Below are 26,135 nucleotides of genomic sequence, written 5' to 3'. Positions count from 1 at the left end.
TTAGAAGTTTTCAACTCAATGGCTAGTTGAATCATTTTGGAGAAGGAAAAGAATCTTCACACATTGTTGAGCACATGCATCAGCCCAACTGAAACCATTTCTCCTGTCCTCCTGGCCCCAAACACTCTGCAAATCCTGAAAATAGGACTTACCTTTTTCCAGAACAGTTTGCCCAGAGGCAGAGAGGTGGGTCCCCCCTTTTCCTTGGCCCCTTCCTTTGCTGTTTCAGTGGGTGTAGGTTTCTTGGCTGCCTCTTGGGTCTCCTGGGGTATAAAGTTGGCTTTGTCTGACTTGAGGTCAGCTGAAGTGGTGGGTGACTTTTCGGCACCCTAGAGAGTTAAACAAGTTTTAAGTGATCTCAGGGTTTCCAAAGTGAGAGATTTCTTTTTTATACATGTGAGCTAGGGTTTTCTGCGTGTTAGTTTTCTTCATAATTTTCTGTATTTTCTTAAACACTCTATGCAAATGTGGACTTGTATTGAAATCCTGGAAACACTCAAGATATTTTCCTTTTGCAAAGACATAGAAGCATTATTTATCATGCTCATGTAAGTAGCTCATTAGGAACAAAGGGGATGGTAAGAGGCACTTGGCTATTAGAATGTTAATTCGTATTGAGTCATTGGTCCTCAAATGATTTTGCTCATCTTCCCATGAGTAAAATCATTTAAACGTGCACCTCCAATGTAAGTATATTTGTTTATATTAGAAATGTGAATTATTTTACTAATCCAAATCAGAAGTTAAACAAGGGCTAAAATAACTATGATTTCACATAGAAGTTCTGAAAATTTCCTCCCACTCTCCACTTAGTGATCCCTGATCTTGGCTATAAAGTACGTGTAGGGCAGCTAGGCTGGAACTCAGCGAAGGGCCCTTAAGCTGGAAGGGTACCCACAAGCCCTATTTCTTCACTTTCAGATGCAGCCTCTACATCAAAACTAGATATAACTGGATAGATGATTGACTTGAAACTTCAAATCATATCCATTTGATCCCTATTCTCTTTCTCTCCCTCTCTCTCCTCTCTCCTCCTCTCCCCACCCCTTCCTTCTGTCCCTTCCCCTCTGGCCCCACCCCACCCCATCGCCAGGCTGAGGTCCAATTCCAGGACATCTGACTTCCGCGGTAACTGGGCTATTACTCCCCAAGTTCTGCCACCTCCTGAGTCATGGAATAAAAGAAGAGTTAGGGGGACTAGAGTCTCAGTTTATCACAACATGAATAACTATTGACATTGAAAATGTTCCTAAGTTCACCTCACCTAACCTCTTCATCTTACACATCTTTGTCTTCTGATTTTTGCTCTGGAGACTCGTGAAACAAATCTTTAAATTCCAGGGATGTCCCATCTTTGACTATACTATCTGACTAAAAGAAAAAAAAATTGGATGTAAAAATGGGGTGTGGAAAAATTCATGAAGTTTTATAGTATTTTTAATGTTGGAAAGAGTCTTACAGACCATCTAGTCCAATGCCTGAATTTTCGTGGATGGGGAAACGGAGGCCCCTAATCTGCCCAACATTAAATCAGGGGCACAGCCTGGCCTCCAGTCTAGACTCCTGGCTCCTATCTGATGCTCTTCCCACCCAGCACATTGCCTCGCAAAAGCGTGTTTGCAAGTGACATGAATTTTAGTCTTAGAAGCAACACACAATCTTTCCTGTGCTGGCTTTTTTGATATTAAGATGGAGTCTTTATCAAGCATGTTTCAAGTTTGAATGGGGAGATAAAGGGCCAAAATATGGAAATCACTTTTGTGGTAGTTGATCCTGGAGTAACCCTAGTTCCATTTAAAGAGTACATAACTACGTAATAGCAGGATTTGAGATTAACTTCTGCATTTTATAAACAGTGACATCAAAGGGACCGAGCTCACATGTGTATGTTACATGTGTCCAAATGGTCGTGGGCACCGTTGCTGTTCTTGCTCTAAATGCTAATTAAATTAAAGAGGACCTGCCGTCCGCTGAGTAGCTGGCTTTCTTTTTTCAGAAAATATGAGAAAGTATTATTTGTTCATTTAGTCAAGAAGAAAGGATTGTGTGCCTTCCAAGAGCTGTGGTGAGTATTAAATTGTGGGACTCTGTGTCCTCATGGAAGGAAAGATTCTAAACAAAATCCCACAAATAAATGTAAAATTTCAACTGTGACAAGTGCTGGGGGTGGAGATGGGAAGTAGGATTTGGTGCTTAAAAAAAAGGTCTAGCCCAGGAAATGAGATCAGTCCAGACCAGCCAGGAAGGTGCTCCTGAGGAGGGGACAGCTGCCTGATCTGAAGGCGATGGGGCGCTAACTGGGAAGGCAGGGTGTCCCCCACACAGCGGACCGTGGTGAGCATCTGAGGGGCAGACAGAAGCAGAAAGAGCAAATGGCCAAGGCTGGTCACCTCCCAACATCAGCCTCCCTTCTGCCTTCTTGGGAGAATCGCCATTCGCTCAGGGGTCCATTTTGGACCAAGAACCTGGAGGACTGGAGCTGATCTCATTTCCTTTTCTAAGAAAGGAGAGGTTTAAGTCAGTCTTCCATCTTGCCAATTCATTGCAGTAGATGCTCCATTGCTCAGTGACCCCACGCTGCTGTGACTTAACACCTGTTGCTTGGCTTTTGACACGTTAGATGCTGCGGCATCTGTCCAGCTCACGGCTGCCCCTTCATGTGCTCAGCCTACTCAGCCAAAGCCCTGTAGGGGTCACAGAAAGAGCCTGCCACAGTTCTAGAATTTTCTCCAGGACAGGGCCAGTTTACCTAGTCCATCCCACATATCTGGCTTGGCTGATGTTAGCATTTTCTGCTGCTGCCCTCAGCCTCCTATCTCTGCTTAGTCCCTTTGGACTGTAGTCATGTTTTCAAGACATAATTTCCAACTTGTAACTTTGATTTAATAACAACAATAAAAGGTGCCACCAGTGCCAGGCACTGTTCTGAGCAACTGGATATTCTACTAATAGTCTTATGAGGAAGGATCTAGTCATCATGTCCATTTGGGTCCCAGGTGGTTAAAAAACTTCCCCAGGATTGCACTAATAGACAGAGTTGATATCAAAATCCAGGGAGTCAGATACCCAAACACAAATTCTAAGAGCTCCTCTAATCTCCACTGCCTCCAGCCAGCCAAGGTCTCCCCACTCCCTGTGCTATTCTTCCCACGGAAGGATAGAATCCTCTGCACCGTGCATGCCGACAGGGCAATACTATCTTCCAGCGGGGGGGAGAATTGGAGGAGATATCGCCCTTGTTCTTGGGGTGTATTATGAAAAAAATAGATAATAACATTGTCCATGGCACTTCATAGGACATGAACAGATGTACAGTGTATGTGTTTCATGAAAATATCAAGGGAAAGGGCAATTCAGAGAAAATATCCTAACAAACCTTCATGGTAGAGAGCTAACAATGAGAAAATGATTGAGAAACATATCTACTCTTCTCAGTGTCATTTGGAAATGGACAATTCTCTTCTCTTTGCTCTAGGAACAGACTCAGAGACCCTTAGAAAACCTTACAAGGACATAACTCTTTGATGTATGGGAATATGATGCTGATGTATTTGTGTAGTTGTTGTGCATCTCAGGTAAGAGCTATTACATCTCGGTCACCATTATATCCCTAGAGCCCATCAGGCTCCGTGTCTGGCACAAAACTGGCATTGAGAAGATGATTAAATAAAAAATTGTATGAAAGGGAACAGAGACAGACACTCAGACAGGATTCTGCCATGTTCCATTTCCACCTACCCATCCCCTCCTTACTGAGCTTTGAAGGCAGAGGCCACCATCAGCTCTTTCTCCCCCTGCCCACCGGAGGAGTGCCCCAAATGGTGCTCTGCCAGCACCAACTGAATTACCACTCTGTCTGCATTACTGAGGAGACCACAAACATTCTATCCAGGTTTTTTGGAGCCCGTCTCGTGGGTAGGGTTGCCAGATTTAGCAAATACAGGCGAGGATACAGGATGCCCTGTTAAATTTGAATTTTAGATCAACAAAGAAGAATTTTGCTGGGACTTAGTTCTGTTTATGCCAAAAAACGATTTGCTGTTTATTTGAAATTTGAATTTCACTGGGAATCTGTATTTTACCTGGCAACCCTACCTAATGTATTCATTCGATTTGGAGATTGCAGATCAAGTGACCTTAGCATCTTCCCTAACAAGGTTTCTTCCTGTTTTCACACTTGGCTGTGGGAGAGGGGAAGGATTAGTAAGATGTAAGCATTACACCGAGAACCAGAAAGCAATGAATACGTGGCAGAGCTTAGGAACCGCATGAGCCAGCTGCTAATATTTCAGCTGCCTTTCAAAGAAGGTGGGCGTCAGGAAAACCTGAGAGGGCACAGGAGCATTTCTGGACATGGCAAAACCATTCTAAAACAATGCCTTGCCTGTGTGCATGTTGTCATGTCAAGTGTTCAGAGGAAGTGTGATGTGTGATTCTGAGGCATCGCATGTAATTAAACCAGGAGAAAGAGATTCAGACGCAGCAAAGGAACGCTGGTGCCCTTATTATTTATGACAATAAACTTACGTATTAATTCCAGGCCTCCCCACTTTTTTAAATTAAGAAAATGCTTTTCATGGGAAGGAAAATTGAGATCTAAAGAACTGGACCAAAGAGGTAGCCAGAAATGGTAACTTATATTTTTTTTAATGTAGCCAAACTAGAAGATAATGTTTCATCTTTGGATTTACTCCTTTCTGTCACAGCTTAACAGTGAAATCAGGATGAGTATTACACTTCCTAGAATCAGGCAGATCCCACCATTGATGGAATCAGGCCAGTCAGTTTTAATGGCTCTCTTTTCCTATTGTTCTGTATGACAGAATAATCAGTGAGGGAGGAAATACACTGCCGTGGGCATGGAGGCGAAAGGCAATGAGCTCTACCCACCTCTGTATAAATGAGAATTAAGGACATTTGGGGATTGTCCCCTTACTTTACTTTTATGTAGAACATAGACCAAATGTAACTCAAGGCAAAATCCTAAATTCCTCATGTTGGTATTACAGAATCCCAGAAAGGGATGCTTCCTGTCTGTTTTCCCAGTATTTCCAGAATCCTATCCTTGCCCCAAATGCACCTCAGTGGCAGGATGTGATGCCAATGACCTGGGGCGGCCCTAGGACTATCGAATGTGGGTGGTCCACTTAGGCAAGCGAAGAGATTCTGGAGACACGACACTTTGCAGTGCATGAAATGTAAATATGAGGGGGAAATATCACACTTCTTCAAGTCTTGAGGCTTCCTATTCACGGAAGCTGCAAACGGGAATCAGCTACATTCCTTTGCAGGAGATCTATGATGAGTTTCGCTAGCAGTTACCAAACTGTCTCTCATGTGCAGTGGAGCCACTGTTTTTTCTTTTTAATTTTTAAATTTTCCTTTCCACTTTGTAATATCAAATCATTCCACCCACTTCTCTGTTCACAGAACAAAATAAGCTTGGATGGAAACTGAAGGTGGCTTCAGAAGATAGTGTGTTTATGCAAAACATAGATTCAGCCTGTAGATCTCTTTATGGAATTTTCACTTGCATACACAATGCTGGGGCGCTAACATCTAGCTGGGGAAGGGTTTTAATAAGTCCATTCAAGTTAGTGGAGAATGGTTGAAAATTTAAACAAATTTCTTGTTGGCCCAGTTCAGGGATCATTTTAATTGATGGTTTCAGACAAACACTGGCATCTTCTTAGACATTAGAAGTGTGAAATATCCCAAACTGACTTCCATGCTGTCCCCACTTCCCAAGGGCATGGACATGGAACTGCGCTGCCTTCATTCATTGTTTTGTTCTGCCTGGACTTTATTTGGGTTCAGTATAAGCTTAGTTAATACTGAGAATGGATGGAACAGATTGCAGAAAGATAAAATTGTTATCCTGAGGTTAGAAGAATATTTCCCAAACTGTGGAAAGCATACCATGGGTGGGACCAGAGATTATTTTAGGTTGTGCAGAAATATGACAGCAAACATTGAAATAGTGAAAATACTTTTCCTGTCTCAACTGTCATTTAATCCTTCTAAGAACATTTGGGAGAAAAGCTTGGTCTGGTGCTTGTATGTCTTTAAAATTTCTTTACTGCTGGCCAATTACCTTTTAATAAATCTAGAAAGGGCATTAGGTTGGGGGCTTAACACAAACAAGGTAGCCAGAATGGCCATATTAATGGTTATCTTCTTCTTATGAAAAATGAATCTGGTTTTCCATGTATGCTATAATGCAAAGCTTCCTCTAGCGAAGGCTTTACAGCCTTTACATAGGAAATGATTCTATTTCATATAAAAGTATCAAGCAAAGAATGTTCTATCTGACAAAAATGGTGAAGATGGTATGCATGATTTTGACATTTGGGAAACACTGGGTTAGAATAGCAATTTCAGAACCCTGGTCCACACTGGGAAGAAACTATCCTGAAATGTTTATTTATAGCTATGGAGACTTTAAGAAAAATGATTGACAGTTGATTCACTAATCTTTAATTGCCCCCTAAGGATCCCAACCACCTGGGGCTCTGTCTTGCAGGAGCAGAGCTGGGTGGGTTCAGGATGGGCAGCGATGTGAGGACCAGGGCTCTTTTTATCCCCCTCATCCTTTAACAACATACAGACCTTATGCCTAAAGAATTGTCTAAAGGCGAATCCTAGCCTGGGGCTATGCAGGTGCTTTTTCTTGGTGCTTTTCGCCCGATTCTCGGAGGTCGTGGGCCCAGCTTGTCCATCACAGACACTTTCTGTTTTGGATGCCTTTTGGGCAACAGCAGTCACAGCTTAGAACTTTGTTTTTAAGCAAAATCCATTTTTTCTTCCTGTTGTTTTTAAGTGCATTAAAATACTTCGACAATTAACTGCTGGCACAGTACCTCCACTCCCCAACCACAAGACATCATGGGAATGTTTATCTTTTTTTTAAACTCTGAAAGGCAGTTTGCTGAAGAGTATATTCACCATCTCCCAAGTGCACATTGATTTCCAACAAGGCGACCTATTTCAGTGACCCGGAAGAATACAACTCCATTTGCTAAAGAAAATGACAGGACGTTGAAACTCTGTCCATAGGACATAAAATACACAGATGAAAGATCTAAGAAATAAAAAAGATAGCACAGTCCCTACTTGATAGTTTTAAGTATCTAAATGCCATTACTACATAGGAAAGAAAAAAATACCTGATGACAAACGATTTATTTTAGCATCCCAGAGTCAAGCGACATACTGCCACTTAGTTGATTTCTTTCTCAAACGGATTTCCTTTTATTCAGCAATAGAAACTTAAGGGAGGCAGCCTCACCCACAAAAATTTCAACTGACTTCTAGATGGTCATTTCTCCCACGCAAAAGAAGTTTCTAGTATGAATGAGTGCACTGAGCCAAAGAGGAGGGAGGGGAGTGGGAACTGAGATAGCCCACCTACAATCCTTCAGAATTGTTGATTCAAGTTACAATTGGTAGAGGATTTTGTGGGGGGCATGTAGTGCACAAAGAATCACCCAGGGCCAAATGGGAAGATGGACCAAGGGCATAGATGTTTCAAAAGTGTGACTCCAAAACTTTTAGTAGAAAAGATGTTAAAAAGGCAGGTTTGGAAAAAGAGATCTGTTTGTGGGTGTCATCAACAACCTCCATTCCCAGAACCTTCTCTGAGGCTCGGATCTGCTAGCAGTGACCCACAGCTCTGTGGGCAGGGCAGGGAGATTTATCAGCGAGGTGTGTTCCATCCGGACCACATTCTGGGTGGGCAACAGTCTGTATAAGCAGCTGATGAGTGTTAAGTGTATCAGGTCATTGGAAAGCCATACAACACACCCACATACCCACACTTCTTTTAGCCTATTGTGCTATGTGACTTCTAACAATGCAAGACACACAATCAAAAGAAATGTTTGGACCCAACCATTCACTGAATGTGACCTTAGCTGCCTTGTGGCAAATGAATAATTTTATAGGAAAACCCGGGTCAATGCTTCAGATACATGTATTTCTTTCCAGTGGAAGAAGAGAATTCTAGAGGAAACAATCACTATAATACAAATGCATTCATGGTGTTCAACCTGTCTTGCAGTGATTATGGAACTAGCGATCACCTGCCTTGGTTTACCAGACATTGTCACACCTTCATTCGACCCTGGGATCAGGGAGATAGAATTTTTATTTTTCCGGTTTTATAGATGTTGAGTTTGGGGTTCAGACCGGTGAGGATCCTGCAGCTATCAAGTAGCTCAAACACAGGTACCCTCAGACAAATTTCAGGACCCTTTCCACAGTTTAACCCCTTCAAATACAGGTAACAGATGTACTGGGCTGGCCGAGCCATTTATTTGGGCCCAGTGTCTTCTGAAGCACTTGCAGGTACCGAGAGAAGGATGCAAGACACTTCTCTGTCGCCAAGTTAGACTTTGCTCAAGATTCTCATGAAATTTAAACCACGTGTTCCACAAGAGATAATCAGTTCTGTCAAGTATAAAGGGAAAACGTCTCTAGGATGTAGTTGTTCCAAACAAAATTTACTTGGAAGGGAAAACTGGCTGAATTTCTAGGATGACAGTGGAAAACTTCAAGCTTTCTAGGGCATCCTGACTCCCCTACAGGTTCCTTTACTAGGCAAGTGTCCAAGGGTGACCAGTTCATTTTACCAAACAATCGCCTTTGCGATTGACATTTATTTTTTTTAATTACATTGAAAACACAAATGAACACATTTTTATAAACCACAAATACAGCAGCTTACTTCTACCATAATCTAAGTCTCACCTCTTATTCACAGAAATTTAATTTCCAGTGGCTAATATTCCCTGGGTCTCTCTACACACAACTAAAAACACTAAGATGATATGTAATTATGAGTATTTTCTTCCTAGTCAATGTAATAAATTAGTGATTGTGCCATTATTGAACCTGAATTAGCATGTATTTCAAGCTTCCAGCTAAAAATTTCATAGAAATACCATCAATGTAAATGAAACATTTTAAAGACAATCTAATAGCACTATTAAATTGCTAAATATGTATGTGTGTACACACACACACACACACACACAATCCAAGAAACAAAGAAGCAGATGCAAGTTCATATTCAATTCTGTACACAAACTCGAACAATAAACACACTTTGAACTACCTACCGTGTCTTCCAGATCTTTTTTTGGTTCAGCTTTGTTAGGTGAAACCTTAAAAGTTTGAGAAAACCAAAGGTTAAAAATCATAGCGCCTTAGGGCGATTTTATTTCATAGATACATAGATATTTTTAAGGTGGGCTACGTCACTATACAGATAAATTTAAGAAGTCCTTTCAGTTCAGGAGAAACCCATGGACTTCTGGATACTACCTAGGTATGCAAAAGTTTAAAAAAATTAGTGTTTTACAATGAAATGAATCAGATCTTATACATTCACCACAGAACTCGGCCACATTCAAAATCGGTTCCTGGAAGGCCAAGGCTTTCCATCAATTTTACCACTAATCCAAACAAACGCACAACCTTTGGTGCTTGTGGTATATTCTGATGACTTTTTTGCTTTATCTTTTAAGTGAGTCCTTCTGTTTGGACATAGCCCAAACACATTTGGAGCCATCTGTTTAATTATGCATTCATTCACTGGGCCCTTTTTCAAGTGTCTGGCATGTGCCAGGCTGTGGGCTCTACACTGAGGCGTCAGAATTAAGCTAGCAATGCCAGACACCGATCCCCGCCTCCTTCCAGCCAAAGTAGTAGATTTCGATGTCACAAGATCTAAACGATGATAAGGTTTATTTGCCATTTGACCGTCAGAACCACTTTGATAGGTCAACAACTCATGGAGGTATTTCCCAAGTATTTTTATGACCAATGACCAAAAGACATCAATTGCAATAGAGTTCCATTAGGACAGCTCATGTCGCACAGTTTGGACACCCGCTGTGCACACCGTGGTTTCCAGCTCCCAGGGCCCCCTCCCTGCCAGGCTGATGTAACCCTTCCCTGACAAGCACATTGGTCCCTGCTCTCCAGTGCTCACTGCAGCAGGCTGATATTCTACTCGGTACAATAATATCCAAATACGCATTATTCTTAGAATTCACATATCTTTTGAGCAATAGAATTGAGAGGAAGAGGAGTAGGAAATGACTTACCAGAGTTTTAAAAAAGCTCATGATGGAAGTATTATTATCTGTTGTACTTCTTGTCTGGGGGTCCTCCTTTGCAATCTCTAGTTCTTCAGGGTCCCCTGAGGCAGAGCAAGTCACAGCTGTGATTTCCTTTCCTTCTTGCTCCTTGCTGTCAACTATGTCCTAGGAGCAAAACAGGGTTTTTACAGTTGCAATGGTTGAATGCGGACTCTCAAAGCAATATTTTTGCCTCGTGCCTCTTTCTCCCTTACCCCCTAATTCCATCCATATTTCTTCTGCCCACGGGTGCATAGAACAATCAGGAGCTTATGAGAAGTCAGGCTTCCTTCCCCTCCCCTTCTTTCTAACATATTCAGCATTTGCAGTTAGTTGGAGGGGCAGAGGGTAATAAACACAGCAGTGCACGTTGCATTCCAAACAAAAACCCATTTCTCCCAATTCTGCAGAGAGGTTGTGTATGATGCCAGTATTTTCCATCTTTGTGGTCTCCTAGTCTAATGATTTGTACGTTACCCCCAGAGACGCCTCTGTTTGATTTCCTCCACAATCCCCACAGTGGTGAATCATGTCAACTTAAAAAAATGTACTGATGTTCTAAAATAATTCCGTTGCCGGGATCTGGGAGTTGATCGGTGCAAGGGACGTGATACAGGGACTGATTTGCTCCCATAGCTCCCCTGGGAGGGTGGGCTGAATTCTGAATCTGTGCTCCTTTCCCCATCTCCCCTTCTGTGACTCTGGACCAAGTCAGGTCACTCAAACCCATCCATTCTTCCGCCTGGAGCTTGAGTGTACTTCCTGCCACTGAAGTTTTTCTGGCTCCAGCCATCCATGGAACCAGTTCCCTTCCCTGCGTTTCTAGACTCCTGTTCTCTTCCGCACCCACTTGGCACATAGGTCACGGAGCTACATCAGCCTAATGCCAAAGACCAGGCCAGAAGAGTAGGCTTTAAAAATGGGGCTTTTGTGGAATGGCTGTAAAATTACATAAACAGTTTTTGTGGATATTTTAAAAGGTAATAATAACATGAAGGTTTTCTAGGGCCCCATGTACTTTCTAAATGGGGAAGTGCTTTTTGTGAAATGCCTCATAAAGAGCTGGAACTCCATAAAACTAAAAGCAGGTAAGGTCCATGACCTTAACAAGCTCGTAAGGTTTCCTGGTTAATTTCAGGCAAAAATCCATCCCTTTGCTTTGGAAGAGATGCACTTTTAAACAACATTTTCAAATAATGACTTGACCTTTTTGTTATTCCAAAGTATAATTCGGATCCAGGTGGTTAAGTTGGTTGATAAGAAAGATGGCTGAAAATCCTATTTATAGCAGAGGAGCTGGTATATCTACTGGTGCAGTGATTCTAATTTCTGTGGTGCATTCATGCACACACACACACACACACACACAAATGAGGTTATTCTTTCAATGTGCTTTAGAAAGGTATTTATAGCACTGAACCTTTGGTACTGTGGGTATTTTTGCTGAGGTGCAGCTGAGTAAAAGGAAAATGTTAAGTTTAAATAAAAAATATTACATAAATAATCAAACCTGTTTTGAAGATGAGCTGTTATGAAAGTGGTACAAGGAATAAATATAATTGAGAAATGCCCCACTAGTCCTAATTGAGGTGCTGAATAAGAAAAAGTGATTTATTTCCATCCCTCATGTACTCATCTTCACTCAGTAACTGCGTGGAGGAAATCTGCGTATGCATCAGCCGTGCAGAGGCCACATGGCACTAGCACAGGTTCTGGAGCCGGCTGAGCGACTCCGCTGGCGCTGAACCTTTCCCCACAGCGCAGTCCTGGGCATTCTCCCTAGGTCTGTGCCTCAGTGTGCGCGTTTGTAAAAGGAGGATAATGAGTAGCAACTGCCCCTTAGGGTTGGGGAGCAAATGGGATAACCCACATAAAGGAGTTAGGCCAATGTGTAGCCCTAAGTAAGCATTTGATACATGTTAGCTGTTACTATTTTTTTAATTGCCGAGCACTACAGGGAGCCCTGAACGATTTGCAAAAATGAATCAGATGTGAGATGCTAACAGTCTCATCGTGGATAAGGGCCAGAGGAGAAGGTAAGTATTCTCCTAAAAAAATAAGTGAATGTCACTTGCCCACAGGCTCTCAGGCTGACTGCATATATATTAGAATGACCTGGGCAGTTTTTCAAACCAGTGCCCACACCCAGACCCACTTAGACCAACTAAATGAGAATTTCTGGAGGCGGGGTGCAGGTGTTGACAGTGCAGAGCTCCCTAGGTGATTCCAGTGGGCACCGGGGTTGGGGACAACATCAGTAGAGGGTTGAGGAAAGGCTTGATGATGAAGGATTGTGTGCCCTTGGCCATGAAGCTCAGTCCAGGTGGACGTGCAGAGGGGGCGGGGATGGATTTCAGTCAGAGAGAGCACATGAAAAAATGTAGAGACGATCAAGCGGGGCTGGGGGTGGGGAGACACTGGGGTTGGGTTATTCAGTTCAGCTTAGGTGGAGGGGGCACGAGAGGCATGTGGTGAGAAAAACAGCCCTGGGAGGCAGATGGAGAAAGGGAGCTGAGCGCCTGCTCGTGAAGGAGGTGCCGTGGGAGGGCGGCGTGCAGGACCGCAAGGCCCCAGGGTGGAAGGTGGAGAGCCCTGCAGGGACCCTTCTGGGGGTGACGGCTGCAGCTACGCCCGGAGGGAGACAGCGTGTGGGGGCCCCCAGCAGGGAAACCGTCAGGAGGGGACCGCGGCACCAGCAGGGCAAAAAGACGAGGGCTCTTTCCCCTCAGCCCTCCCCTCGGGACCCCCGCAAACCAGCAGGAAGGAGGAGGAGCCCCGAGAGAGCGAATCCTGCTCCCTCCAGACTGCGGGCCTCAGGCCGGGTCCGCCAGAGCCGGGTTCCAGAGAGAACTGGAGGAAGTGTTTAAATAGACGTGCACTGGAGTTCTCAAATGGATCTGCGCTGGGCTTTTGAATCCCTGAGAGGTTTGGGGGTGAAGGATTAGGGAAGGAGCTGCTTGTCACACACCTACCAGGCCCCTCACACTGATGGAGGCCCTGGAAATAGAGCAGCGAATGAGCCAGACACAGACCTTGTCTTCAGGCTGAAATCCCAGCGGGGGGGGAGTGGGGGGGACCAGACCGTCCAAAATACAGACAAATCGCTAAATGCAACCAGTTCAGGGGGTGAAGACCGCAGGAGAGGAAATGACCAGGGGCAGCGGGGAGACCAGGGTGCTGGAGGGCAGTGGGTGAAGTCCCCTAAGGAAGGGTGCAGGGGCGGGTGGTGTCTGTCCTGGGGGCTCCCCAGTGCTCACTGCAGTGGGTGGAAGGGTCTGCATCGGGGTGTGCCCCAGCTCCCAGACCGGGGGTCCCCTGCAGGGAGCAAAAGGAGATAGATGACTGTTTTCTGCGACCCCAGGGCTGGACACACAGGGGACATTTACTGACCTTCCTGGACATAACGTGGAAAACAGCCACGTGAGCTGAAGGTGGAAATAAACTGGTAGGACGTCGGGTGGTCCCTGTGAGGGAGAACCTGCCCCACTGGGTCTCCTCTGAAGAAGGGAGACGACTGTGAGTGCCTCCCCACTGGGACAGGGGCTCCGACTGCAGCAGGCACAGAGCAGAGGGCCTCCAGGAGTGGGGCAGCTCCCCAGCTCTCTGCTCGGCTCTGCGGCATCTTCTCCAGGAGTCTCTGAGGACGCTTCTGGCCTTCGCTTCCTGGATTTCCCTAGCACAGCGCGTCTCAAGCTTTGGAAGGACAGCAGCTGCAGGATGACAAGACCTGCAGGCTCAGTGCAAGGAGACTGGTTGTCTGCCTGGGGCGCTTCCCCCCAGGGAGAGTTTCGGTTTTCCAAATGGAGATCCTCAGCTTGAACTGGAGCCCTGCCCTTGAAATATTTTTTCATCTTAGACAGGCTTTTAAAAAGAACATAAGGCTTCTGCTTCCAGGAAGGTAGAGAACACGTACTTTTCCTTATCCTCCCACTAAGCACAATGGAAAATGTCGGTAATAATATGGAAAACAAACAAAAGGACTATGAAAGGTGGAGAGAAGGCAGACAAGGGAGGGACTGGAAGAATAACACGATGGTGAGCTCCTGGGGTCTCTTTGCCTATATATCTTAGACCTGGGGTTGAAGAATCTGGCAACCTGGAAACACTCAGGCCCACTGATGTGCACCCCCCCCAACATCTGCACCAAAAAAAAATAAATAAAAACAAGTGCTGTCAAGGATGCAAAGAAACCAAATCACTTATGCATTGCTGATGGGGATGTAAAACGGGACACCAGCCTGGGAAACCAGCAGCTAATGACACAGACAGTTCTTGTCCTCAGAGAGCTGAGATTCCAGCTGTGGATGCGGGTGGGGGAGGGGGGGTTCTTACCTAAATGTGCAGCTACAACACGACTCAGCAGTTGCACTCCTGGGCATATTTCCCCAGAGAGATGAACACTTATATTCACATGAAAGTCTGTGTGCTAAGGTTTATAGCAACTTTATTTGTAGTAGCTCAAAACTGGGAACAGCTAAATGTGTTCCAGTGGATGGATGGTGAAACAAAATGTAGAACACCTATTGTATAGAATAGTACTCAGCAATAAAAAAGAAGGAAAGGAGTGATATGTACTGATACTCTCAGACCTCTGTGAGTCTCCAGAGAATTATGCTGAAGGAAAAAGGATGACTAAAAAGGGGACAGAGGCTATGTGTCCATTTATGTAACATTCTTGAAATGATCCAACCATGCAAGTTGGATGAACAAGGAAATCAGATGCAGGAAGAAGTTACCAAAGGGGTGGAGGTGGCAGGGAGGTAGATGTGCCTATAAAAGGGTAACGTGAGGTGTCCTTGCCCTGGTTAAATTGTTCTCTATTGGACTGAATCAATGTCAATATCCTGGTTGTAATTTTGTGCTACAGTTTTGCAATATGTTACCACTGTGGAACAATGGATAAAGGGATTTCTTTGTGTTATCTCTTACAACTGCATGTGAATCTACAATAATTTCAAGATTAAAAGTTTAAAAAAAAACATGCGAGGGTAGTTCTAGAAGAGTAATAAGAGCCCTTAAAAACTCTAAAATTATGGAATAAATTAGCATGAGGTATTAACATGTGAAATTATTCTGTGATCATGTGATGGAATATTTTACAGCCGTGAATTCTTTGAGGATTGTATAATGAGAGGGAACCATGTTTATGAAATAATAAAAACGACCAACTTCTATGCATCAGGTCAACTCTAGGCTAGTTAAAAAGATCCCATTTCATTCTTACAATGATCCCATGAAATATGTACTGTTTGCAATTCCATTTTTACTGATGAATAAATCAATGTATAAAAAGAATAAATAACTTGCCTAGGGTCAAGTGGAGTGGGGATTTGACCCTAGATCCAAGTAATTTCAGAAGCAAAAAGCATTTAAGATCCATGCTGTACTGCCTTGATGATCCCGCCTTCCTTCTGGTGTCTACTCAGATATCATCTCACCAGGAATTTTCCTATTTTAATTTCCCTCAACTCTATTCCTGTTCCCTGCTACATCTTTTTCCATTTTTGTCACTATCCTCATATGAGCCACTTTACCCAAAGATGTAGGAATTCAGTGTATGATGAAGGTGAACCTCAAACCTATCAAAGTAAAGGACTTCTTAATAAAAGACATAGGGACAATAAGTTGGCCATCTGAAAATAAATTAATTTGGTGTCATAACTCAGCCCTCTACCAAGATAAAATCCAAATGGATAAAAATACTAGAAAAAAACAAGAATCCAAATGTTTGAAGATATTAAGTTATGAGGCTGACTGGAAAAGCAGGAACTCTCATACATTGCTGATTGAAACAGGCATTAATTCAGTCTTGATGTAGGGAAATTTGGCATCAGCCACCTTTTTTTTTTTCTTCTAAGTAGACTCGTTTACCCAGAAATTCCACTTGTAAGAGTTGATTCTAAACCTCAATGCACACATTTGTGAAATAGCAAATACATGAGGTTATTCACTGCAGTGAGGTCACAGCAAATGTTTGAAAACAAGCCAAATGTCCATTAATAGGATCCTGGCTAAATAAATAATGGTATATCCATGCAATGGAATGGTATGCAAGTGTACAAAAGAAGACACTATACAGATATAGAAAGTAGTATTAACTCAAAAAAAGAAAGGACTAGAACATTGCCTTTTGTGTAAAAAAGAAGGAATAAGAATTTATGCTTGTATTTACTTGTATATGCCCAAAGGAACCCTAGAAAGATACATTTAAAAACACAAACAGTATTTATCTATTGGGAAGGGGCACTGGTATACCATTTTACAGTTTCTTATTTTAAGCCAGGTATTACCTAGAAAATTTAAATTAAAACAAAACATGGGTAACTAATTCCAAATTTTAAAAAATGTCCAGAGGACCAAACTAAACACAGGAGGATGGCCCAGAACAAGGCTACAAGCTTGTGGCCTATGCCTTAAATATAGTTATTTGCACAACGATCTTTGTTCTTAACTACAAACATGTCTTTGCTGTTCTCATCTGGCCTCCAGATCATTCTCAGCAAAAGAAATTTTAGATAGAAGCACAGACGTTCTTCAGGAAATATCCAGAAACTTCCTTTACACAAACAGGTGTTCATAGTGCCAGCTTGTTTTTTTTATCTGTGTGAAAGAAGACTATATATTTTTTCTTTCTGTTGGCTTCAAAGGACACACAGCCAGGAACATCAGTTAAATGATCCCAACATGTCATGTTGAAAAATAATGTTGCCTTATCATAATTTGATTGTCTGTAATAGAACCCATATGGAGCTTCTGGCACTTTCCTTCAACTGTAAATTGTCAACTGGATTTCAGCCTCCTGAAGCACAATCGTCAAAGTGAAAATACAAGTGAAGGCAGGATGATCCAGGCTAACAAAGCCTTGTCTGGAACTGTTTCTGGTGAATGTCTACCTCGCCTAGATTTCCTCATTGATTGCACATCGCTGGTTTCGTTTTGAATCTTTGCACCAAGAATTAGTGCCTAATGTACAGTTTAACATAAGAAAGTTGGTCTGAAAAATACTGAACAGTACGGAAAACCATTACTCCACTGCTCTCCATCTGTTAGAAATTTGAGCTGCACGCTGTCCGGAATAAAAGGGAAAGCTGTTTCCTCTCCCACTCGATGCCCCAGCAGCACAAAGGGCATCATTTGCCAGGCAACAACGGACTCCAGACAGTCACTAAGTTTGTACTTTTCTTCTTCTAGGAGCACCTTCACCTGCACACAGCTGCTGTCAGATTTAGGAAGAAAATGGGGTTTGGTTAATTCTTGAAGACAGAATTTATCTTCCAGTTTGCCTAGAAGGCAAAGCAAAATAATAAGCAAGCCGAAGGACTCCAAAACCACAGTCTATTAAGAATAGTTTGTGTGACTTCAAAATTGCAAAAGCAAATCAGGATTTTTTTTAAACTTAGTTTTACCCCCAAGCTCAAAACCATATATAAAAAAGGAGGGTTTATGACTGTAGCTAATTTTTATGTTTCCCACTATTCCCACCAATTCATAACAACTGATAAGAAAGCATTCACATACTTTAAGCCTGTGGCAAAAATAAGGAAAGAACACGAATAGCACAACCGTAAGAAATGGCACGAAGGAAAGAGCTTCAAAAATTGCCCATTCATAACAAAATTTCTCTTTCCAATCTTACACTAACTATAAATGTGTTTAAAAGTCAGTGTTATTTCTGAACAGGGCATTACCATTGCCAGCTTTGGATTGCATAGCTCTGGGATTATTGTAAGTGAAAAATAACCTCTTGTTGAAGCTGTTACTGGCAGCCTACTGCCGTCTCTAATACAACTCAGGATGTCACAACTTCATAGCGCAGTCTAGTGGAGGAGTCCAGGAATTACCTAGATTCTAGTATTTTCTTTGTTTTGCTTAGCTAGGCAGCATGCTTTATTTGCTCCTTTTACAAATATATATATATATAGATACTCAAGGGGTATAAAATGCACCCAATATTCCATTACTGAAAGAAACTACTGCTGACAATTTGCAATTTTTCACTCCACACCCCTTTGGGTGGAAGGGTGAAAATGCATGGGCAGGCAGGCGAACATGATTCTTACCCAAAAGGGATCTTTCTGTATATACTATTTTGAAACCTGCTACTCTCATTTAACATTTTTATTATGACAGTCTTCACATGTCAATAATTCCATTACTATGTCATCCTTGTTTATGAGGGCCAGTGCACCATAATCAATAAAAGTCCTCCTAATGGATCTTTTAGATCTTTTGTAGACAGTGCTGGAATTTAAAAAAAAAAAAAGTCTTGTGGATAAAATTGGCTCATTTTCTCAAAAAATTCCTAGATGTCAAATTTCTCATTCAAAAAGTATGCATGTTTTAAGGCTTCAAGTTGTGTTCTGCCAAACTGCTATGATCGAAACAAGTTTTCTAGTGACCCAGGTAGTTGATTAAGAAAGGCAGTAAAAGTAACATAAAAATATTAAAAGGTGAAACCTAGATTTTCATTGTCTTCTGGCATGTTTTCTAAGAGGGGAATTTAACCTGCATGACACAGATCTAAAAATGTCCCAGTTAGCCATTTTCTTTCCTCATTTTATCTGCATATATTAATTGAATCAAGGTAGGCTGGACCAATTATGCAGTATGATATTCTTTATTACAGTCACAAGATCACCACCTCTTTTAATACTTGGTGGACATAATCCCAGGCTATTAAATACTCATCCCATATCTTAGCAGCGGAAGTCCAGCACAGCACATTTCCATAGTAGCACCTTATTAATCCACAGTTTTGGCTGATGCAGGGATGTTATATTTATAAGATTAAATAAACTAGCTGTTCATTGTGGTCCTAGGTGGAGAGTGGAAAGAAATCTATCAGAGAAAGCAACTCACACTTGCTTCCTATAAATAAGGGTTTTCCATTTTCTCTCTCAGCAGCTCCTCCACTTGAGAGGTAGGGGAATTTGTCAACTTGATTTCCAATGGCAAGTGAAATGTGGAGAGAGAATTAAGCAATAAAATGTTCTTTTCTTGCTTCTTCTGACTTTTTTTTTTTTTTTTGGCAAAGTCATTACTTGGGGGAAATTCCTAAGAACATACAAGTTGGCACACTCTTAAATAAAGTCCTCTGAGTGTGATATAAAATGGCAAAAAATCCGTTGCTGTGGGCAAAGAGTGGGTGGAAAGTGATTCCCAGGGGTAAGTCCCATCATGCAAAAGAGATGTGTGAAGATTCTTCCGTTCCATGATTAGTTCCAACATGTACAACCCCAGACAGGTAACGGCATTTCACATTTATCAGAGACAAAATCTCCAACATTAAAGAAACGAAACAATTTCAAAATCCAAAAGCTGATAACCCTTGGCCCAGAACAGGCCATCATCTTGCTTAAGAAGTACATTCAGTAGTGAGGAAAGTGTTCTGAATGCTGCCAAAATGCGGATGCAGACCTTCTAAGGATGATTTAGACTTGTGCAGAAAAAGACAAAAAGTCATATCCTTTTCCCTGATTTTTTAGATGAGCCCAAACACCTTCCTGACCCCAACCCTACTCAGTTTCCATTATCAGCCTTCCCTCTCGTTTCTACCTCAAAAACTCTATATTCATGTTATTCATAGCTCTTTTCATACCCCGGAGCTGTTTTATTCATTCTCTTGTTTATTGTTTATAGAATGAAAGCTCCCAGCAGGTACATCATTCTATCCACCGCAGAATCTAAAACCATTCCTGGCGCAAAGAAAGCCCTCGCATGTTTGTTGAATGAATAAATGAAAGTATTCATGCCTCCTATTATTGTTCAACACCTGCCAACAGATTGACTCTTAGACTGGATTTGCAGTTTATTAACCAGATGGTCACCTAAGTAGCTTTGAATTATCGTTAAGTGCTATGAAGGAAGTAAAGTGGTCTGTGACGGAAACAGTTAGTTTTTTTCTCAACTCCACCATAAGAAGTAGCAATGCCAAGTGTTATAATAGACCATGCACATGCTGCACTGCTGGGACAATAGGGAGGCGTGGGGGGCCTTGGGTGAACTGGTGAGTGAATGTTCCATCTCCAGAGGCCGTCCCAACTCACATCCCATCTGGGAATATAGGATGAAACTTCCCAGTTTTCAGAAATATCTGAAATACGGAATTGTAATTTCATAGTTCTAAAATACTGTCAAATGAAAAGCATCATCCATGTATTAAAATATTATTTAAAATACTGTGTAGGTCAAATAAAATCTGTGGTTTGATGTATTCTGTAAGAGGCAATTTCTCAACTTTGGTCTATATGCCTAGCTTAGCATTTCCTAGAAGAACCGCTCCTTGGAAGCTATGCTCAACTGGTCAGACAGCTGGTAGTTATATGGATAATTAACTCTGAGAAACACCCAGTTGAACTGAAGCAGGCCTGCGTACTGTAGGACTTCTCAGAGCCTTTAGTGGGCTGATGTCTATTGTGAATCATCGGGAAAGAGTATAAAGCAAGTAGCATTTACCAAGCTCTTTGTTGGTGCAGCCCAATTTCTAGGCTAGGCTTACTGGACAGGTGTTCCATAGAACATTAGTTTGGGAAATTCTAGCCTCAGCAAGTCTAAATAGAAGTATGATGTTTCAAAAGGTTCAGCGTATTCCCTTTTTGAACCTAGAGGTGCAATGGCTAAGTGTGTGGGCACTGGGGACAAATTGCAGCTCCTGCAGCTTTCAAGCTGTATGATCTTATGCAAGTCGCTTCACCTCTCTGTGAGTCTGTAAGCACTCAGTACATTAGGGCTATTCTTATAAACTTGAATGGAGTGAATCAAACTGGATAACACTCAAAGGAAAGTTAACTCAAAAAAATGTTTTGCAAATTCACTGCAAAACACAATTCACTTGCTATTCAACCATGATGGTCAGCACCATGGCACGTCAAAGACTGAAATAGAAATAAAATATATGATTCATATCAAAACACATGATTCTACACAGTTTATCTAAATGACAACATCTATGTCATACGTATATTCTGAAAACATTTTCTATTTAGGCAGAGCTGATAATTAGATCATGATAATCAATTCTAACATTCTTTGAAAATCTGTAACATGATGTGTACCATCTCTACTCTTGTCAGGTCAGCTGATGAACATCACTGCATGCCCACATGTGCCAGGCAGTGTGCCAGGTTTGGGGCCATCCAGTTGCCTAAGAAACAGTTACACCTCTTCAGACCACCATTTCCTTCTATGAAAAAAGGGTGATTATGATACAATAGAGTTTTTCAAACTTCAGATTGTGACAACTAGTGGATTAGAAAATAATTTAGTGGGTCACAGCCAATATTAAGAAAACAGCAAACCAAACAGAATAGAAAATACTAGTACATGTTACATGCTGTAAGCACAGTATTAGTTTGTGAATTCTTTGTTTCACATGTGTGCATGTATATCAGGTTAAGATGTACTTGCTGTAGGCATGTAAGAACACTAGTGCGATAAGTACCTTCCAACAAATTACCATGAAGGGAAACTGTAGTGGCCTCTACAAGCTCTGTTCACTCTCTGATTTCCTGATACAATGTCAGACAGAAAAAATGTGTTTGATTTCTCTCTGTGGCATACCATCTTTGCTAGCAGAGCCTGCTTTCTACTGAGGAAACTTTCCAAACCTCCTTTGTATCTTTACACAGACATGCTACTCAATTTCACTAAGGGTAAATCTTGGGAAAATCCTCCTTTGTTTGAGAGGACATTGTGACTTCACTGCTTGGAACCACGGCAAACATCTGAAAACCGCAAGGGGCCGAGCCTGTGAACCAATACAGAGAGGGCACTGGGGCCTGACCCATCCTGGGGCAATGAAGGATGAACCGACCTAACCTCTGTCTCCAGAAGTCTTATTATGTACAAGCAAGACTACATGCTCCTCATTAACTAAGCATTATTGATCTTTTTGAAATTGTTGCAGCCAAGGATCCTAAATGATGTCTACCTGAACTCACCATGTGGAAGACCATTTGCTCTATTTCATAATTCTCCATTTCTAAATTTCTGGCAATTTAGAAAATATGCTGTTTTATTTAGCATCATTATTACAGACTGCCTATATCATCCTGTACCCTGACAGCAGCCCCTAAGGCAGGCAGGATCTTTCTTTCATAGATGTTTTCACAAGGTTTGGAAATGACTGAGTGTAACCAGGTTTGGCAACTGATGGATCTTGATCCAGTTCTGGCACTAATTTAGTCTTGATCCAGTTCTGGCACTAATTTAGTTGTGTGTGGGCAAGTAACTTAACTTCTCTGAGTCCCGGTTTCCTCATCTGTTGAATGGCAATAAAACATCTACCTTGTTACATTGTTGAAAGAATCAAAACAGATCAGCTATGCAAAATGTGTACTGCACAGCTTTGGAATCATGAATCTTTAAAACTGGGCAATTGTGCATATTTGACTCCACCACCTAACTAGCAAATGGTAGAATCCAGACTCATACCTGGGTGACCTGGGCTCCTAAAACTTGTATGTCAGTTGTGCTGCTGCAAACATTTCGTGTCAGATTCATACAGCTCATAAAAAACCAGTGTTAAGGCTGGAAACTTTCCTTACTCTGCAACAATGTATAATTTAAGATAGATTTTCCCTCTGTCCTGACAAAGTCTTTTGGCTGGATAGTTTTCTTTATTTGTTGAAATGGCATAGCCTTGTGGTGAGCAAAACAAAATAGAAAACACACTTTATAATTCTAATGTTGGAATTAGGTGACTCTATTTTTTTATTTTTTCACTTGAGATTAACTTGGTATTTTCAATTTTGCACGTACTAACATTCTTGAATAGCACTTCCTCTAAGTGATATTTAATTTTGCATGGTTGCAATCTTATCATACAAGTTTCAACTAATTGGTGAACACATAACATTGGGTTCTCATTATGGGCAATTCCTGTTTAGTGGTGTAGCTTGGAGTAAGTGGTTTCTCTAAAGCTTTGATTTCTTCATCTCTGAAAGGAATTCTGGCACAAAGAAAGCCCTTGCATGTTTGTTGAATGAATAAATAAAAGTATTCATGCCTCGTATTTATTGTTCAACACCTGCCAGCAGACTGACTCTTAGACTGAATTTGCAGTTTACTAACCAGATGTTCACCTAAGTAGCTTTGAATTAGGAATTCCCTTGTAAGTCTGGATGTTTCAGTGAGATGGTTGCTTCAAAGTGCTTTTATCACAGAATTTGACCTACTACATAGCATACAAAAGAAAAAGAAGAAGGAGAAGGAGAAGAAAATATGAAGGGATTCACGTCACTAGAAACCACCCAGGAATGGGGACATCTGGCTTCACGGAGAACTTGGCACTTGAAGGTGAAGTCAGTTTTTGCAAAACAGCTCAGAGAAAGATACAGGCAGAGGAATACTGGGAAGCAGATGGCATCTGCCCAGGTCATATGCTAGCCATTCAGATTGGACAGATTCAAGGGAACAGTGGAAAACACAGTTGAAAAAGTAGACAGGGGAAGGCTTGTGGAGACGCCTGAATGTCAGACTAAGAAATGGAGCTTGTGGGCGTGGATGTTTAAAATCTGTTCGTAAAACAATTTTACAACTCAGTACCTTTTTTATTTTTTTAACCCAAGTTGCCTTTGGTTATTCGACTTAAAAATCAGATTTAGCTGCGCTACCTCTGGGAGTGTGGTTTAGGACTATGGAAGGGTAAAAAGATTAAAATGTGTAGTAGTAAGGAGAAAATGCATGACTACGGCCACATTTTCTCTTTCTCAAAAGCTAAGCACGTCACATGGCTTATCTCATTGAATTTTCCCAAGTGTGAAGAATGGGAAAATGTGCTCACTACTATTATCATTCCCATTTTACAGATGAAGAAACTGAGCCCCAGAGAAGTCAAGGAACTTGCCCAATGTCCCACAGTCAGTAGGAGACAGAGGCAGAGTTGAAATTCAGGCTACTTGATCGCCATACTTATGCTTTCATTCCCTACTTTATACCATGCAGAAAAGAGTCCTGGAGATCTTGGCTCTTTAATTCCCGTTCTGCCCCTAAACAGCAGCAGCAGGGTGCAGTTACTGCTGAGCTGAGGAGGCCTGTGGATTTAACGGGTGGGCATTTTGTGGCTGCTGTTGATGTTAGGCGGGCACGCAGGGGTCAGTTTTGCATACGCTGAGGTTGAGATGCTCCGCAAACGTTCAAATGGAGACGCTGAAATTCAGATGGACATGCTGAAAATCAAGCAGACACATAGAAAAAGCAACAGGATAGCTACGTGTCAGGGTCCAGCTAGGCTAGAGACAGAAATTTGGAGCATGTCCGCAGAGAGTTCTATTTAACCCCTTGGGACTGGAGAAGCCCTCCATGGAAGGAAGTACAGTCAGAGAAGATGGCTGAGAGCTGACCTCTGGGGAGTGACCGCATTTAGCGGGTAAGATCTGGCAGAGAAGATGAACCAACAGCGGCCAGGGAGATGGGGGCAGCTGGAGCCCGGGAGAGGATGACGTTTCAAGAAGGAAGGGGTGGCTGCTGTGGGATGTGACGACAGGCCAGTAGGAAAAGGACTGAGACTTATTGATTTGGCAACGGCGGGGAGGGGTGGCGGAGTGTGGGGTGCGGAGTGGTGGCAACTTTGACAAGAGCAGTTTTTGTGGAGGACAAAAGCCTGAATGGAGTGTGTGCAAAAGAGAACAGAGAGGAAAAGCAAAGACACTGAGTATTTCTCTTAGTATCTGTAGCCTGAGTGAAAACGAGAATCAGTGCATTTATCAACCTCTCTTGGACAAACATGCCTCTTACAGAAGATGCTTTGAGGACTAGGACCATTGATTTATCTTTTAAATGCTTTGCACAACGTTGATGTTTACATAACAATTGCAGAATTTAATGAAAGTTTTCAACGAAAAGGCATATTTTTGCTTAAATCTTCTCAATCTATGCTTGGTAACACTGAAGCACCTCTCCCTGCCCATCTCACAAAGACACTTCTGGAAGTACCAGTTGACAATAGAAATTTTTTTTTTTTAACTAGTGGAAGTCAAATTTTGATTATGTCACCAATATTTTTGCATTGAGTTTCTTAAAAGTATATCTGATAGCTCTGGTTCAATTGTTGGGGGGAGAGAAAAATAAAAACCAAAAAAACTCAATCCTGCCAACACGTTGGTTTATGTGAACTGCAGCTCAGTGAAACCTTTCAGGCATATAATTTATCTTTTCTTTGGCCCATGTCATAAATGCTTCATTTGTTCATGAATTCTGGCCTTGTTTTAATTATGCTATGCTCTGAATGTAGTTTTATAAGGCACAAAAATAAGATTGTGGTTCTGAAAACACAGAAGATTTGTGTGTTTCCCCCAGAATGAAATGGTGGCATCTTTTTCCCAATTCACATCTCTCTGAATTTGTAGCTGGAATGCCGATTCAGTAAGAGGCAAGCAGTGAAATGGGGAAAGGTTTGTGTGGGTGGGAGGGAGGGCCAGCTGACAGGCAGAGCCCAAAACATAATTTGCCCTAAGAATTCTGAATCAATACATTGACAGCCATTTATGCCCAACGTGGTACTCCCACCAAGAAAGCCATTGATTGAGAACTTGTATTCATGTTACTGTCTGAGGACTGGATTCTCTCATTACACTTACAGAACAATTGATGCCCCTACCCCCCAGTACAACTGTGAAGCCAGGCATCAGATGAGAAACCTTAACAATCAAAGGGCTGTTTTTTGTTAAAAATCTTTGCAGTTGTATATATCTGAATATCCACAAGTTCACAGACTGAAGAAGAAAATGAATGGCTATTTCATAGCGTTTCCCTGTTTTATAGGCCTATAGTGCAAAGTGGGCACTCAATAATTCAAATTCCAATGATCTACCAATCAAGAAAATGGAAATTTACAGTGTAACAAAAACAGATGCAAATTTCACTGGTGACTGTAAGGAAGCTAACTCACTTATTCCAAAAGGAAGATAAGTTACAATTTTGGAGTCTTCTGAGAGGTTACTCTAACTTCAAAATACCACCTATGGGCTTGACCATATTAGACACCTGCCGTGC

At 42.0% G+C, this 26,135-nt stretch overlaps 1 protein-coding gene across 14 annotated transcripts in view; it reads right to left on the bottom strand.

Moving 5' to 3' along the window:
* BCAS1 (brain enriched myelin associated protein 1) overlaps positions 1–26,135 on the bottom strand; it is a 96,080-nt gene that overhangs the window by 34,283 nt on the left and 35,662 nt on the right. For 8 of the 14 annotated variants that reach the window (XM_073236421.1, XM_037006316.2, XM_073236419.1 and 5 more), the window contains 4 exons: positions 10,110–10,268; positions 9,120–9,164; positions 6,610–6,744; positions 153–329 (listed from right to left, as the gene is read on the bottom strand). In XM_073236421.1, the coding sequence (XP_073092522.1) occupies positions 153–329; positions 6,610–6,744; positions 9,120–9,164; positions 10,110–10,268 (516 nt within the window). The remainder of the gene's footprint in view (positions 1–152; positions 330–6,609; positions 6,745–9,119; positions 9,165–10,109; positions 10,269–26,135) is intronic. The other 6 variants (XM_037006321.2, XM_037006324.2, XM_037006320.2 and 3 more) reach the window with 2 other exon arrangements.

Source organism: Manis javanica, chromosome 5, assembly GCF_040802235.1.
Source record: "Manis javanica isolate MJ-LG chromosome 5, MJ_LKY, whole genome shotgun sequence".
Taxonomy (NCBI): Eukaryota; Metazoa; Chordata; class Mammalia; order Pholidota; family Manidae; genus Manis; species Manis javanica.
Note: the sequence above shows the minus strand (reverse complement) of the source record. Positions and strands in the feature narration are given on the sequence as shown.